Raw genomic sequence first — 17,067 nt, 5'->3', positions numbered from 1 at the left:
CTCACCCTCTTCCAGAAGCACACACACACACAAAAGCACACATGAGCCAAGGAGCATGGGCAGCAGGGTCACCCTAGCGCCATGCTTCATAAAGGGCGCCGTTACAATAGGTTTTCTGTTACTCTGAAGACTGCTGGGATCCAGTGGAACTGAAAGTAGTGGCCTGACAGCCCTCCATTTCCCTCAATTTTTCACTTGATGACAAGGAAGGCAGACTGAGACAAGACAGCATGATATCAGAGGACACCCCTGAAGGTGAGTTGGCTCATTGCAGGGTTATGTGTATCTCCATTTCTATGCATAGTAAATGTGTACTGCTTAAAGAGAAGTATGTGGGAGAGTAATTTATGGATTGCTGAATTTTTGATGAGACTGACGCTCTTTAAAAATCATGTCATGATGTGCTTCAAACATTCCTGTCGGATTTCCATCACACCTAACTAAAAGGCAATGTTTTAAATTAAGATTAAAGTCAAGTTCAAATGTGAGTAACTGTATGGTGCAACTGTGACACCTTATTACACCGTAAGCATCCATAATCCACTTGATCATATTGTACAGGACATCAAATCAGCTAAAGAAATCAGAAATTACAAAAGAGTGGTGTTTGATTGCATCATGCTGACATATTTTCTAAGAAATTCAGAAAATAATGACAAGAAGAGGAGAGGAGAGGTACAAATGAGAGGGCAATTTCACAGACCAACACTTGAAAGCTACTGGGTAAGGTGGATCAAAGTACAGAGAGCTGAGGAGAGAGGGATGCCATTGAAAGAAGATGGAGGAGAAAAGCAGGCTGAGAGAGATTAGTATAAGAGGGGTGGAGGTGGGGTTTGGTTTGGGGTGACAGATGGGACTCACCCAGATTCAGAGGGGTGTGGTGCTGAATTGTGAGATTCCTCTAAGTTGGGACAAGCAGCGATATTTGCACTGCAGCTGTCAATGATTCAACACCTACACAGCTCCACCCTCCTCCCCCTTGCATTATACGCAGCACAAGCACACATTCACGCTCATATTTCATATCTTGTGATAGGCCTGCATGCTCGGTTTTGCCTCAAGTCAATCATCAAGTTGATACCATTCTTGTGAGACAATGATTCACAATCTTGTGTCGTTAAAGATTAACATATCTTCTGTTATGATGTCTGGGTAATAGGGGTATACAGCCTATGTGTGATTATGACATAGTCTGTCTGTATTTTATTATTCCTTTTTGGCCAGAGTTCAATGACTAAGCCATTTCTATATGAGTGACACTAAATTCAAGCCTATTACATTGTTGCAGAAATGTAATAAGGGTGTTGTCAGTATCTTAATGTAATGCGGGCACCATAACAATCATGTGAACCAAGTAAGTTAACTTTATCTATCTATCTATCTATCTATCTATCTATCTATCTATCTATCTGAAATAGGCATGTAAAAGTACCATTACAATAATATAAAAATGCTATGTCCTACATTCAAAGTTCTGCTAAAGTACTTATGTTAAAAATAAAGTATTAACAACTAATTGTACTTAAAGTAATACAAGTAGGAATGCCAGAAATACTGTATATTAATCAACTAAACAAGTATCAGTCTACAAATATCTTGGTTTCTTCTTAGAAGAAAGTTTGTCCTTAAAGCAGCATATAGAGTGTCTGACAAAATAACTTTGAGTTAAGTTGGGTTTCTATTATAGAAATAAAGTTTCCCTTTTGGTGCGAGAAAAACACATGAACAAGCAACGTTTCTGTCAATGCTGAATTATGGTGAGATTTTATACATGCATGCAAATCAATCTTCTCTGAAAATGCTGGCCTCAGTATACCATACAGCACTAAGATTTTTAACTTATTCTAGTTTCCGTACTCATCCCTGTTGCTTGTACGACAGTGTTGGTTGGCCTTCTCTGCACAATCGCAAGTTGTAGCATTGGTATATTTAGCCTTTAAGGGCATACTGTGTAAACAGCCTCCTTGCTCATGCTCTCTCCTGACTCCTTAAGTCACTACCAGGAAATGTAATCTTCAATAATATAGGCAAATCATTTATGACATTCCCAAAAAGCAAACTGTCTTTGGTGAATGCGCCTTTAAAGTTTTCCTGGTAAATCTTGGTATAAATTCAGAATCATCTTAAATGTGACTACCTACCAACACTGACACAGTTTAAAATTAGGATAAAGGACTATTTCAGTACTAAATGCACATGTGATGCTACAGAGCGCTGCTGGTGATTATGTTGAGATGACGGCAAATTGCCAACTGTCTTTTTCTGTTTTCTGTGTTCTGTTTTTTTACTGTATATTTGAAACATGGAACTATTATGCTGCTGTCTTGGCCGGGACTCCCTTGAAAAAGAGATTATAAATCTCAATGGGATTATCTCCTGGTAAAATAAAGGTTAATAAAAATAATAAAAACTTGGCAAGAGCTAGTTTTAACAACTTTATATAGGCTACAGTTTGGAAGTTTAGGCGAGTGGTTCTCGACCTATCTCAAGGATTCTCAAGGATCGGGCCCCTCCAAGTCACAAGATAAATCTGCTTTATTTGTAAAATGTTGGAAAATCTCTTTGGGCCTCAATAAATTTAAATTCTGCTAAGAACTTGTAGACATCTGAAAAGTGACAAGAGGCCCATAGTCCAAACTGCTTTTAATTTTTGCATTGCATTTTATACTGTTAGCAATATTTATCTGAGTAGAAGTAGAAGGGCATAAATTAGATGTAGGCTTCCTTGAGTAAATTTACCCCACTTACTTTCCACCACTGCAACACCATATACCTACATTCAGAAGGCCAATAAATACTTATTTTATTATATTTTTTACTCTACTTGCTCTGGTGTTGAACTTCTGATAAATGTTCCTTATTATATTTCGTCTTTCATTCTTTATCAGTTCTAAATGTTGAAGGAACAACCCTGATTCATCAAGTGGTTGGAACCAAACAGTGGTGTAGTCTACATGATGCGCAGGTATACTGCAGAATACCCACTAAGAAAGCTCCAGGATTTCCATGTACCCACTTAAAAATGCCCAATGACACGCAACAATATACTTTCCATTATATTTTTGATATCTTTAGAATTGTCATCTGTGTTTTTCTTCCTCACTTAGGCAATATAAAGGTATTTCCACCGTAAATGGGGGCATAAAAGTGTATCCGAAGACAGGAAATTAAGTCGTTGATGCTCAAAACTTCCCTGGGGGAGGACACCCAGACCCCCCACTGTGATATGCCTCCCAACCCCCCCAACATGCATATATATTGGCCAGAATACCCGCTACAATACAATAGACTAAACCACTGGAAATAGATCAGTTAGCGGCCAGCATGTCAGCAGCTTATGGCTTTGATTTCTCCTCGCGCCCGCCTCGCTTACTCACCTGGACGGAAGTGAACATAAAAGGCAGCGCAGGTAAAGGCAGCCTCCTCCTCCTCCTCCAACCAGGTAGTGCGGGACGGCAGCGCTGCCAATTGTAGTCTACTTTCGGCTGAGGAGAGGAGCCATGACGTTGGATATGTTTCACTTGTGTAAATATGAGACAACTTGAAATATTCTTCTTCTGTTTCCTCATTACCAGTAACCTCACGGACTAATGGGGCTTATACTGCTGAGCCTGATTCTTCGGTACTGGATCAACACCGTGGACGGTAAGCGGGACTGTTGCTCGGCTTAAAAAAAAAGAAAAGAATCAATGGCAACACGTTTATATTGCGCACAAAGAGGAACAGTTGCTCAAGAGCAAAACCATAAATGCTGTGTTGGTGTTTATGACTGGTGTTTTATTGTGAAAATCCCTTCGTATGTAAGCAAAATATATGTATATATATATTTATATTTTTAAAACTGCACTTTACTACATAGTTATATGTGTTAATTAATGTATTAGATCTTAAATTAAACTATTTTTTTTATTAGGTCCAAATACTTCAGCTGTTTTTCCTTGTAGAGATTTTTAAGGGTTGGAGGAACCTCTGGTGTGTGTTGACACGCTCAATCTATGTAACTGTGCCCTGTGCTGATGTGTGCTGTAGGGTCATGTTCAGCTGGCAGCGCTGTGACCTGCAATGAGTGTCTGCAGCTCAGTTCGCACTGTGCCTGGTGCACACAGGAGGTAAGCAGCCAGGGTTGCATGGATGAAAACACAACATATAAGCAGATGGCCATAATGCATTCAAAAAGAAGGTATTCTGGGCACAGGCGAGAAAAGTGGCATTGCTTGTTTTGTTTTTTTGTTCATTATAATAAAGCTTATATTTCATGGCCAACTATGAAAATATCTCAATCTGACTTTTCCTTTACCTCCCAGAATTTTACAGACTGGTTTTCAGTCAGCGAAAGGTGTGACACATTGGATAGCTTACTAGAAAAGGGATGTGCCAGGGACCTGCTTGAGTTCCCTGTCTCCAAAGGCCAAATCCTGCAGGATCGCCCACTCGGAAAGAAGACAGGCAACGTTAACAGCACTCAGATCTCCCCACAGAAAATGGCACTCAAGCTGCGTCCTGGTACGCCAACCTCTGATTTGATGTTGTGGTTTGATGAAGCAGTTCCTTGTTTTTTGCAACTCGAAATAAGGTGTTGTTATTGGCACAGGCAGCCAGGTGACTTTCCAGGTCAAGATTCAACACACGGAGGACTATCCTGTGGACATATACTACCTGATGGACCTGTCAGCATCCATGATCGACGATCTGGCGATGATCAAAGACTTGGGCTCTACTTTGTCTAAAGAGATGGCCAGTCTCACCAGTAAATTTCGAATGGGCTTTGGCTCTTTTGTGGAGAAACCCGTCCTGCCATACATCAAGACCACAGAAGAAGAGCTGGCCAACCCCTGCGGGTAAACAATAAATATTAAAACATGACCTTTAACAGCATCCTCCCTTCTGGTGTTTACAATTTCAGCAAGATGACGTTCAACCGCATCCCCTTTTCTGATGTTTGACATTTCATAAATGCCATTTGGTAACTGAGAGAATCTAATTTTTCAACTCTTTGGTTTTGACTTCTGTTGTGTTGCAGCAGTTTTAGCTTAACCTGCCTACCAACGTTTGGCTACAAACACGTCTTGTCCTTGACGAGCAGCACCGACAAGTTCAACAACATAATCGCAAGGCAGCGGGTATCTGCAAATAATGACATACCAGAGGGTGGCTTCGACGCAGTCATGCAGGCAGCTGTTTGTGGGGTGAGATTTTGATTTTCAAATATCTATAAGAGCATTTATGAGCTTTAAAATCCAAATTAAGTAAGGGTTATGAAGTGATTTGATTACAATGTAAATTGTAAAATGTATTACACGGATATTACTCAAGTGTTTAGTTTCATTTAGTTTCAATGGATTTCTGGGTGATTCTATGTGGATTATAGGATAAGCAAAAATAAGCCTTGGCTTCAGCCTATTTTTTTCTTTGGGTTAGCTACAGTGTATGTTAACCAAAAATAAAAGTATTCATCATCTTCATCCAATTTAGATTGTTAGTTTGTGATCTGTCAACTTCATTATTTTATTAGTCACTTGATGATATAAAAAGGAGGGTGAGCAACATAATTTGTCTCCTGATAGGACAAGATAGGCTGGAGGAATGATTCGATGCGCTTGCTGGTGTTCGTCAGTGATGCTGACTCACACTTTGGGATGGACAGTAAGATGGCCGGCATCGTGATTCCCAACGATGGGCAGTGTCACCTGGATGCCAACAACGAATACTCCATGTCAACAGTGCAGGTGATTCCACAGAGGTTCTTTGTAGAAAGACTTGTCTATCTTCTGCACTATGCTGCAATAGCTGTGATTCGTTTCTAAATATCAACCCATTCTGTGACCTCAGTTCCATAACTGTCATTACATAAGTCATCTATAATGCATCATCACAGCCTTAAAGCGCATTCACGCTTGACATTTCACCATTTTTTTCCCCAGGAGTATCCAACTCTTGGTCAGTTGATGGATAAGGTGGTGGAGAACAATATCTTACTGATATTTGCTGTGACAAAAGAACAGAAAGTCAACTATAAGGTAACCGCTTTTTCTTTTTAAATGTATTAATTTCTTTCCAGCAGAATATGTCTGAACTGGAAAACTGGAAAAGGTGTTGGAACAGTGTTTGTTTGAGCACAATGTTTACTGAGGTTAGCATATTTATTCATATGCATTCATTGAACCTGTTCGAACGGGCCCTCTTTTCTTCTGTACTCTGCTTTCGGGAACTTGAGCCAAGTCTGCCCACATTTCTAACATTGACTTTAATGTTTATCTGGGTTTTTTTCTCATAGAACTATGCAAATCTAATACCTGGCGCCACAGTTGGGGTTCTGGCGAAAGATTCGCGGAACATCCTGGAACTGATTGTAACAGCCTACAAAGTAAGTAAAGTGTGTGTGTGTGTGTGTGTAAGGAAATAAGACAGAAAACACCTGCCATTATAAAAGCAGTAAAACTGTGTTCAGTTTAATTAAACCTAGTTATTTGACATCAAATGTTTTAGACTTGAGTCCGAGTTTTATCTAAAACATGAACATAAAGCATTTATGATTTACCACTCCGTACACCTTAAAGCCAATTGACAGTATCTCGGCCTTCCCCAATCCTTTTGATTCTCTTGCTTTTCCTCTTTCATTCTTTCTTTGGTTACTTTTGCCCCTTCACCACCCGGTGTCTTGCATCAGCGTGTTTGAAAGCAAGTCTCGGCCTGTCCCAGCTGTTTGATCTCCTTATCCGTTCTGACTCTGACTTGCTCTTTCTTCCCCACTCTCTCTCTCTCTTTCTCTCTCTCTCTCTCTCTCTCTCTTTTTTATCTCCGGCTATCTCTTGCACTCCTTCTGTAAATCCCCCCTGGCGGCAGTGACTGGTGGAAAGTCCTCTAATTAATTTGTCAATTATGTCTTTTACACCCCATTTTAGTCTCAGCCACGTTAAACCCACTGAAGAGAGGAGTCAATATCGCACTGGTTGAAGATAGCTATGGCTCTTAAGGGAAATAAAAAACAATACAGACAGATATTTAGTGATAGAAGACATTTGATTAGTATTTACACTTACCTGTGATTTTGGATTAATGTTTGTTGATTAGAGGATAGATACTTCAGCCGCCTCACTTTAAATACCCTTCAACATATGGACTGAATAACAGTTACATCTTTTGAATCTGTTCTGCCCACTTCACTTTAATCTGTCTTCGATTGTGTGTATTCCATAAACATCCCAGAGTTTCCCCCTCCTTAGCAACACTTAAGGCACAGTACAATTACAGGGCTACAGGAAACAGACATTTAACTCTCTCTTAGCACCCAGACAGTCCGTCACAGAGTTCATTAGTTAGTCAAACACAGCCTTTCTTCCAGTTGAGACGATCTGTCGCCCTTTCCTAAGGTGCTTTTAATCGCCCAGCACACCTGGGTTGATGACTCACCCACAAAAGAGAGTGCTAGTTAGGACAGTTCAAACTGTTTCAGCACGCTATAGGTCAGAGCAGGGTGAAAGTGTAATACCACTTAAAGCCCTGGAAATCCCACTCTGAGAGTCTGACCGTCTCACCTGTGAGAGATGTAATGGTGACTTCTGCTATTTCGGGGAGGAAAACCTTTTGTTCAGTGCCAGATCTGTGCTGCCAGTTGCATTTCCGCACAAAGTGCTGACATATATTTGTGCTGTTTTCCAGGAACTGCGTTCAGAAATTGAACTGGAGGTCCTTGGAGACACAGAAGAGCTCCAGATGTCCTTTACAGCCATTTGCCCAGATGGGACCGTCATCATTGATGAAAAACGCTGCTCCCACATCAAACCTGGAGAGACGGTCAGTTATTTTACTTTAAACTTCTCTTATGGGCGCCCGGATGGCTCGGTTGGTGGAGCGGGCGTCCATGTGCGGGGGTTTGCTCCTCGACTCAGCGGGCCAGGGTTCGATTACTACCCACGTCCCTTCGCTGCATGTCATTCCCCCCTCTCTCTCCTCTTTCTTTCAGCTGTCCTGTCAAAATAAAGGCAGAAAATGCCAAAAAAAATCATCTTTAACCTGCTCTTTCTCCATATTTGTATAACACCTTTTTATACAGGCTAGTTCAAAGTGCTTAACATGTGACTGACAAACTGATAGGATTGTAAAATAATTGGACATACCAAAAATGAAAAATAATCATAGAGACATAAGATGTACTCTTACTCTCAGGCCACCTGGTGACATGAAATGTAAATACAAATGAAAGTGAATAAATGTAAATGAAGTAACTTCTACAAAGAGAAATAAAATCAAAAGTCCTAATGGATGCAATTTTGAGGCCATTTTCCCTTTTTGAGCCTTTATCCTTTTTGAGGTGTAAAAGAGCATCAGTTGATCAGGAGACATCTCCACATTAAGCTCTATGTGCTCTCTATTTTACGGAGAGATGCAATGTTATAATTAAATGGATGAGTCAGTCAGAAAACTAGAAACTATTTGGATAATTGCTTAATGGTTTTTCAACCAAAAACATCCAAGTTTCTCTGGTCCCCCTTCTCAAATGTGACGATTTTATGCTTTTCTTGGTCTTATATGATAATAAACTGAATATATCTGGGATTTTGACTGTTGGTTGAATAAAACAAGCAATTTGATGAAATCACCTCAGGCTGTGGGTAATCATAATCAACATTTGTTTCTTATTTCTGATATATTCCGGACAACATTATGAATCAATTAATCAAGAAAATAATCTTAATAATAAATTATCTTTGGTTTATATCATTTAGTGATTTGCGAGAATTCAAATAAGAAAGCTGGCAATATTCTTCATTTTTCTATTGCCAACAAAACCAACAATGTGTTAGTTAATATCTCAGTAGTTTCTGACTTTCCCAGCCTGTCTTTATCAGACATACAAAGTGTATGTTTTTTTTAAATAGGCTAAATAATTTCCTGAATTGGGGAATAGAATTGTGTTGCTCTAGTGAGTAATTATGGTAGCAAGATGATATATGTGGGATTGATCCAAAATGAATGAATACAGTGCCCATGTTCTTCGTAATGAAGGAACATCTCCAGTGCAACAGTGCGGCTAAATTATGTGTTTTAATAGCTTTTGGATAAGCAGTGGAGCTCTAGAGAGGAATAAGGCTTTGGTAACACAGTCAATACTTTTAAGGATCAAATCGTTCTCTTCATGGGGCTTCTTCTTTGTTCCTCAGGTAGTGTTCAACGTGTCTGTGGAGCTTCCAGGATGCCTGTCCGGAGTTCGCCACTTCTCCCTCAAACCGGTGGGTTTACAGGACAGTCTGGAGGTGCAACTGGAGTCTCTTTGCTCGTGCGACTGCCGGCAGCCTCCTGAAGCAAACAGCAGCCAGTGCATAGAGGGCCAGGGGGATTTCCAGTGCGGCGTATGTGTGTGTCAGCCAGGATTTCTGGGATCGGAGTGTGAATGCAATGAGGAAAGCGCTTTGTTGAGCAACTGCCTCTCACACAATGAGTCTGATATATGCAGTGGTCAGGGGCAGTGCTACTGCGGACAGTGTGTGTGTCATGCATCCAGCTTTGGAAGCATCTACGGACGTTACTGCGAGTGTGACAACTACTCCTGTGTTCGTTTCCGTGGGGAGCTCTGTGGAGGTGAGTAATTACACGTGATGAATGTTACAAATGATTCACATGTTTTTGAGTTGAGCCAGTTGCTTTATGGATTTTGTGTTTGTAGGCCATGGGGTGTGTGACTGTGGGGAGTGTCACTGTGAAAGCGGCTGGACAGGGGAGTATTGTAACTGCAGCACCAGCACTGAGGCGTGCATGTCAGAGGATGGCGCTTTCTGCAGTGGTCGGGGGAGATGTGAGTGTGGCCACTGTGTCTGCTCTGTACCCGGAGCATCTGGGGACAAGTGTGAGAAGTGCCCAACATGTGGAGACGCCTGTAGCTCTGCAAGGTGAGAACCCATTCTTGCAATCAGCTCTTAGAGGTGAATAAGGATGTAATATGAAGGCTTTGGTCTGTGTTACCTCTGTAATTGTTGTTTCATTACCTAAAAGATATAAGATGTTGTATCCTTGTGCCACATGATCTGTCTGTTCTTTTGAATACAGACATATCAGGTTCTGGTCCCCTTGTTCACATGTGTCTACACCTTCCATGTGACATAAAAAGACAGCTAATGTCCCCAACACAGCACTAAGAGATTTCCTTGCCTCATTGTAAAGCAGCTGTCAGGGCTAGTGCCATTTGATACCATTGTTATAGGGGAGGTGGCTGATAGAGAGTGAGTGAAGCCTTGGGAAAACTGTGATAAGTGACCACCACTGTGATTTCTTTGTACTCACTGTGTCAGAGATTGAAGCCTCATTAAACCTTAGCTTCTGGAGAGGTACTGCATGATCTCTAAGGAAAAGCTGACTTTTTGTTTTTACACTTGTTTTAACACCAGGACCTGTGTAGAGTGCCATCTGCTAGATAAGGACGATGTCAAGTTGTGTGATCAAAAGTGCAGCACCCCCAAAATCTCCATCAACACAACAGCAGGTAAAGCCCAACCTAATCTTCCTGTTCTGTATCTGAGAAGGAGCAAGAACATGAATTATTGAATATAGTACAGTTTGTGCTTTTTTTTGCACTTATCTTGTTGTTGGCTGGATAATATGGTTCAAATCCTAATTGAGACTTTTTTAGATATATACTGTATATATCACAATATATCAATGCATGCACAACTAGAGATTAAATCAAGTGTTTGACTGTTTTGCATTACATGGAGAACAAAGGCTTTGCATCTGCCAAACAACACTTCAGTCACTCTAGAATTGTATCAATTTGGAATTGGATCATCAATCATCAAGTTGGAAAACAAATTTTGATTCCGATTACATAATAAGAGCAAATCATAGGAAAAATAAATTTGATTATCTATCAAATTAAAATGTCGAACAGCTCTTATCAAGTATGTGTCAAAATTGTCAACTTTATAAGTTATGTAGGCCTGGTTGATTTTGAAAAGGGTTTAATAATTTGTTTAATTCATTGGAGAATGATGCAGGTGTTTAACTTGATCTATGTGCATGCACTTAATTATTACTTATCTATTTTCCAAAGCACGGCATATGTTTTTAAAATTGTTTTTATACCTTACCAAGCCGCACATATTACAGGTCATCTAAGTCAAGTGTGAAAATCAACTGGCTGATACTTGAAACTTGCTTCAGATAGTCCATGTATCAAGGGGGATTTTTTGTTCCCTTCATGTAACATTAGCATCTCATGGACGTGGATTGTTTTTTTCTTTTATTCTTGTGCCTTAAAGAGCTAGTGGGAACCTTTTTAAAATCTTAAAACTTAAGAAATGGCCACCACAAAGAAACCGAGTGTCCATTAAAAAGAGTGTCCATGTTTGCATATTGCTTGTCATCCAGGTTTGTTGATAACATACAGTAGCTGAGGACTGCATGGCTTTTTGGCAGCCAGACTTGAATGTGATGGTTTCTTGAAAGAGATTACCAAGGAGGAATTTTCAAAGGAGTCCTTAACGAGGATACAACACGGAAGGCAAATAGGGTCACTAAATATTCTCTCTGAAGCAGGTTTCTTGCAGGTTTCAACTCTGTGCAAATTGATATTCATATTGCATTGGCATTGAATTAAACCAGGGGTTACTTAGAAGGAAATAACTTATGATATGATTTTATTTAGGTAAAACATGCAAAGTAAGGTAAGCCTCTTTGAGTTAAAATAAAGATTATAATTACAATATCAGGTTTTTATCCAGCAGCTAAGTCTTGCCCTAAAGTGAACCTCTATTCCTACAGAATTAAAGAAGAGTATTTTTTACAGGACGTGCATTGACATTAACACTAAAAATGTACAATAAGTCCTTTTACATCTGCCTTTTAGCACAATCACTTACCTGTATTGTAAATGCTTGTTGTCGCTGGAGTTTGTTCTCTCAGCTCAGTGTTTTTGATAGTGGTATCAACATAGAGCCGTGATAAGTTTCCCCATGGGTCAGAGATTAGGAGGAATGTTGACCTGTATCGACTCGGGTGTCTCTCTGAAGCCTGTACCCACTCTCTCTAGCACCATCCATGTCCATTCAGCCAGCACCAGACAATGGGGAACATATTATTTACCTTGTCGTACAGGCAGAGCTATTGTAGTGCATGTGAATAGCCAAACAACCTCGTCTTCCTTTAAAGAAGAGATTATTTTATACCCGCTATACTTGTGCAAGCTGAGAGGTATATCTGATGATCACAGAGTATTTTCAGGCTTTAGATGTGAAATACAACGGTGTGGTCCCCACGCACACACACCAGATTGTAGTCTTTGATATGGAACTCACACTGACAGCACAACAGAGGCGAGTATATCCTTTTACATTCTCAGCACAATGTTGAAAGGGAAGATGATATACGATGGATTCATGCCTTCCTTATGGATATGTATGTTCACATTTCCTCTTAGATTATGACAAGAGCCCTTCTATCCAATGCACGCTGATGATGGAGAATGAGTGCCGGATCTCATTTAATGTGGTAGAAAGTGAGACGCGGACCATTGTCTATGATCTCCAGATGTACGGTAAGTTCTACAATGACGTAGAAAACAGATGAAACAATAGGGGGAGTTCTGGTGGTGAGTCTTCTGTCATCCTCTGTCCTGTCGCAGGTTGCCCGGAGCCTCCCAACATCCCCATGATTATTCTGGGGGTCTCTCTTTCCATCGTGTGTATCGGCCTGATTCTGCTGGCTGTGTGGAAGGTGCTGGTGTCAGTCCATGACCGCAAAGAGGTGGCCAAGTTTGAGGCTGAGAGGGCAAAGGCAAAATGGCAGACGGTAAGATTCGGCTAGTAATATTCTGTAGTATTCTTATTGTCAACAAATCCCATGAAAACAGTGAAACACACATTGAATTGATCCAACTAACAGGTATCGTGTGTGATAAGCCAAAGTCAGATATATTCATGAACCTCTATTGTTGTCCAAAGACAAACGTATTACTATCAATTTGATAATCCATCTGCGAGATGTAAACCAGAAGTAAAATGTAACAATGGCATTAGCTAGTAAGCAACTTGAACCCGGTTTTATTTAGCCTTTAATTATTAACATTTCGGGAGATTGGCATCCTTCAAAGTTTGCTATTACATTAGTATTACAGTTTTGGCAGTTCCCGTTTGTAATATACACATGATGTACAGACAACTATCACTTTGATGATTCTCAGGCAGGTTCTGATGAGTGTTGTTTTACTAAAATGTCTAAGAGGAAATAAGTATATTTGTTTAAAATGACATTGGAGATAATAATATCTACGGAAAGTGTAATTCACACCAAATCTAACAAAGATGGGTATCTTGTCTGTATTTAGATTTGACTGAGTTATGACTCAGAGAAGAAGTATGGATTGTGATGCCAATTGCAACAATCTAAACCTAGGGTTTTAAATTTAAGCCCTGAACTGAAATGCCTTTTACCTCATCCACAGCAAAACCTGGCCCCAAACATAAGCACTGTTTACTTCTCTTTTAGCAAATTTGCTTTGAGAAAAAATAAAAGTATGTATTGTAAATGCATTTGTGGTAATTGTTGTAGCCCTAACGTTCGGGCGACAATATGTTGTCAGCTGTTCCATCTTTTTCAGTCAAAATGATTACGATTGTTAATTTCAGTTTTTTTTTTTCTTTGTCTCTCTGCAGGGGACCAACCCTCTGTTCAAAAGCTCAACATCTACATTTAAAAATGTAACTTATAAGAACAAAGAGAGAGAAAAGATCATTACACTGGATCACTACTAATGATAAACTGTGGGCAAACCAAGATGTGAGTGCACTTAAGTGTGTGTGTGTGTGTGTGTGTGTGTGTGTGTGTGTGTGTGTGTGTGTGTGTGTGTGTGTGTGTGTGTGTGTGTGTGTGTGTGTGTGTGTGTGTGTGTGTTTGTTCAGAGGTGTTATAGCTACATCTAGAGACAAACAGATGATGAATTTGCTGCTGTAAACGTTAAACACTGCACTTTCCTGAGGCATGGTCCTACTTTTGTCTACTGTAACATGCAGCTTGGAAAGGAAGAGTCTACACAAGTGGTCTACTACTGAAAAAAAATCTTTGTTTTATTCTGAATGTAAATATAGGCTACTGGTGGATTAATAAGATTTTTTTTTTTACATTGTCTTTGTTGTTTTCTTCTAAGCAAGGCTGTGCCTTATACTGTATGTTGATAATTGAGTTTTTTAGTGGCATGGCACATAAATAAAGTGGAATTTAGATTCTTTGTAAAATGCAACTTTCCGCATTCAAGGTTGTTTGTATGTAGTTCTCAATTCCTCTGAAAATTATTGGTAAACTTTGGCATTAAGAAACACAATTTAAAGTGGACTTTTGTTTACAATGGGAGAGTGAACTCTGTCAAAGAGAATCATCCCTGTATGTTCTCTTTCCAGACCAGTGATGGAAAAATCAAGAAAGTACATTTGCTCAAGAACTGTATTAAGGTACTTGAAATTTACTTGAGTGTTTCCGTTTTCTCCTACTTCACACACTCAATGGCAGTTTACCCACCGGACAAACTGCGTGGGGCCCTGAAAGCTCAGGTTCATCACGTGTCAGTTGGTTAATTTTGGTAATTTGATTACTTGGAAATGTGCACCACTACTGTAAAAGACTATCTGGGTCCTGCGTTATAACATACTCTTGGCCCTTTCTTTTATTCAGGGATCTGTGTTATATGTTGTGCTCACGTGATGCATTTCACTTAATAAAGTTGTTTTCATCCAATGACCACATAATGAGAAACATGGGGTCCGATAGTATTCGGAGGGGAGGGGTATCCTACTTGTTGTTTTCTGTGTCTTAGAAATAATAGAGCTGTCATCTATAGTGGGCTGTGTGCACGGTCCCTGATGGGAACTTTGAGGCAACCGCCTGTGAAACTGGTTGTATAAAGTCTGGCAGGAGCTTTCAAAGCCTGAAAAAATAACCCTGAGATTATCCGTATCATCACAGACTGGGGTATGGACTTTGCAAGATGTGTGCATTTAGAGGAAGGAGGGGTGTAATGAAAGATGCTCTTATAGACTTGCATTATGGGAGATTATAGGCTCCAGTGTTTTGGGAGTTTTGATCAAACTTGGAACTGTGTGTCAGGATGCCTTGGCCTCTGCTGCTTTCAATTCTGGTATATCCCCCAACACTAAATTGCAGTATCAACATAACAATGTTAAAATGTTCCATTACAATTATTGAAAACGTATCTATCTGAATCTGTAAAGTACAACGTATTCAGTTACTTCCCACCACTACTCTGTTACATTACATTTAAAATATTACTGTACAAAAGTATTAGCATTGGGATACATTAAAGTACCAAAAGTAGAATGACTTATTATGCAGATTGGTCCATTTCAGAATAATGTATATCATGATATTGGTTAAAAATAATTGGCAATGTGTTCATTACTTTAATATTGCAGCTTGTAAAAGTGGAGGTAACGTTAAGTACTTTATACACTGCTAATCCCCCTCCTTATCTTATCCTATAATAATAGATATTATTTTCTCTGTTAACTATATTTTGTATCAATCTGAATCTGCAAAGGAACTATAACTAAAAAAACAAAAAGTACATTAATTGGCTCTGAATTGTAAATAATTTCATAAATTTCATGTATTTTTAGCATTATTATTTACACTGTTATAAATTGTGGTGTGTGTTTTTACATGCTTCTTATTTCAAATTATTTCTATATATTGTAATATTTTAGCATAACGCTCATATTTATAGATAATAGGCTACATATTTCTATTTTTTTAAGAACTTTGATATAATTTATTCTACTATGGTAAAGTGTCTAGCTGTCTGTCTATCTATCTGTCCATCTATCTATCTATCTATCTGTCTATCTATCTATCTATCTGTCCATCTATCTGTCTGTCTATCTATCTATCTATCTTATCTATCTGTCTGTCTGTCTATCTATCTATCTAGGCCTATCTGTCTAGCTGTCTATATCTATCTATCTAACTATCTGTATCTAACTATCTATCTATCTATCTATCCATCTAACTATCTGTATCTGTCCATCTGTCTATCTGTCTATCTATCTATCTGTCTAACTATCTGTATCTATCTATCTATCTATCTATCTATCTATTAGCTATATTCTATTACTATCAATCAAACTATCGTATCTGTATCATACTATCTATCTTCTTCTAACTATCTGTATCTATCTATGTCTATCTATCTATCTATCTATCTATCTATCTATCTATCTATCTATCTATCGATCTATCTATATATCTATCTATCTATCTATCTATCTATCTATCTATCTATCTATCTATCTATCTATCTATATCTTAGCCCTTTTGTCCTGTCTAAATAGAGCCGTCCTGCCCTGTCCCAGTGAACCAGACGGCAGGGCAGTAGCAGCTCCTCCGTCAGACGTGACGTCGCTGGTCCCCCGCTGAAAAACTTCTCTCGGCTCAAAGTTTTCTATGAGGGGGGAAAAAAAACAACGAGCCCAAAAAATACTCTCTCTGACCCGGAGCCTCGGAATGTGCGGACATTTGCACTTCAACATTGTATCCCGCCGTCGAAATGTTAATGCATTTGCTTCGTTTCTTTGACTCCGTGGCTGTTGTGGCGACTGTTTGTGTAGCTGTGTTGTTGGCGAAAAGCTGCCTGTGTGTCACCGAGGAGGACGATGAGGTCCTGGAGAAAAAACAGCTCATGGAGTTTTACAGTAAGTGCTCAGGGATCCTCGTCATTGTTATTATTATTTTTTTGTACTGTTAGTGATCTCCTGCAGAATAAGCCCACGCTTCATCTTTTGTCCTATGCTTTTAGGTAATTAGGCAGATCCTTATGTAACTGATTCGAATGTGGAGGAGAACAGAACTATCATGACAACATGTTGTCATTGTGCTGATCTTGTGTGTGGAAAGGGATGGTGTTTGCAATCAAACTATTCCTCATTGTCATGGGGGACCCCACCTAAACTATCTCCACGTTCCCTAGTTGGCCTGTGGACCACAGTTTGAGCCTCACTTGGCTCACATTACCAACAAGTATTTGGTCTGTCTGTAACAGACAGGACAAGCTAAATGTGCAAGTTCACTTTG

The 17,067-nt window shown here is 39.5% G+C and overlaps 2 protein-coding genes across 2 annotated transcripts in view; both read left to right on the top strand.

Annotated features, from left to right (window-relative positions):
• itgb6 (integrin, beta 6) lies at positions 1-14,718 on the top strand. Its single transcript, XM_032499948.1, has 16 exons — positions 1-255; positions 3,576-3,645; positions 4,030-4,109; positions 4,305-4,503; positions 4,592-4,838; positions 5,021-5,186; positions 5,565-5,726; positions 5,922-6,017; positions 6,275-6,364; positions 7,660-7,794; positions 9,162-9,579; positions 9,665-9,887; positions 10,383-10,477; positions 12,410-12,526; positions 12,614-12,780; positions 13,644-14,718. Exons 2-16 carry the CDS (start codon positions 3,591-3,593, stop codon positions 13,740-13,742), a joined length of 2,349 nt encoding a protein of 782 aa, XP_032355839.1. The 5' UTR covers positions 1-255; positions 3,576-3,590; the 3' UTR covers positions 13,743-14,718.
• Positions 14,719-16,363: 1,645 nt separating this feature from the next.
• The window catches only part of pla2r1 (phospholipase A2 receptor 1), a 29,979-nt gene continuing 29,275 nt past the window's right edge, over positions 16,364-17,067 (top strand). Inside the window, exon 1 of the mRNA XM_032499278.1 lies at positions 16,364-16,688. Coding sequence (XP_032355169.1) covers positions 16,544-16,688 — 145 coding nt within the window. The 5' untranslated portion in view covers positions 16,364-16,543. The remainder of the gene's footprint in view (positions 16,689-17,067) is intronic.

This window comes from Etheostoma spectabile, chromosome 1 (assembly GCF_008692095.1).
Source record: "Etheostoma spectabile isolate EspeVRDwgs_2016 chromosome 1, UIUC_Espe_1.0, whole genome shotgun sequence".
Classification (NCBI taxonomy): domain Eukaryota; kingdom Metazoa; phylum Chordata; class Actinopteri; order Perciformes; family Percidae; genus Etheostoma; species Etheostoma spectabile.
This window is presented reverse-complemented; position numbering and strand designations above follow the sequence as displayed.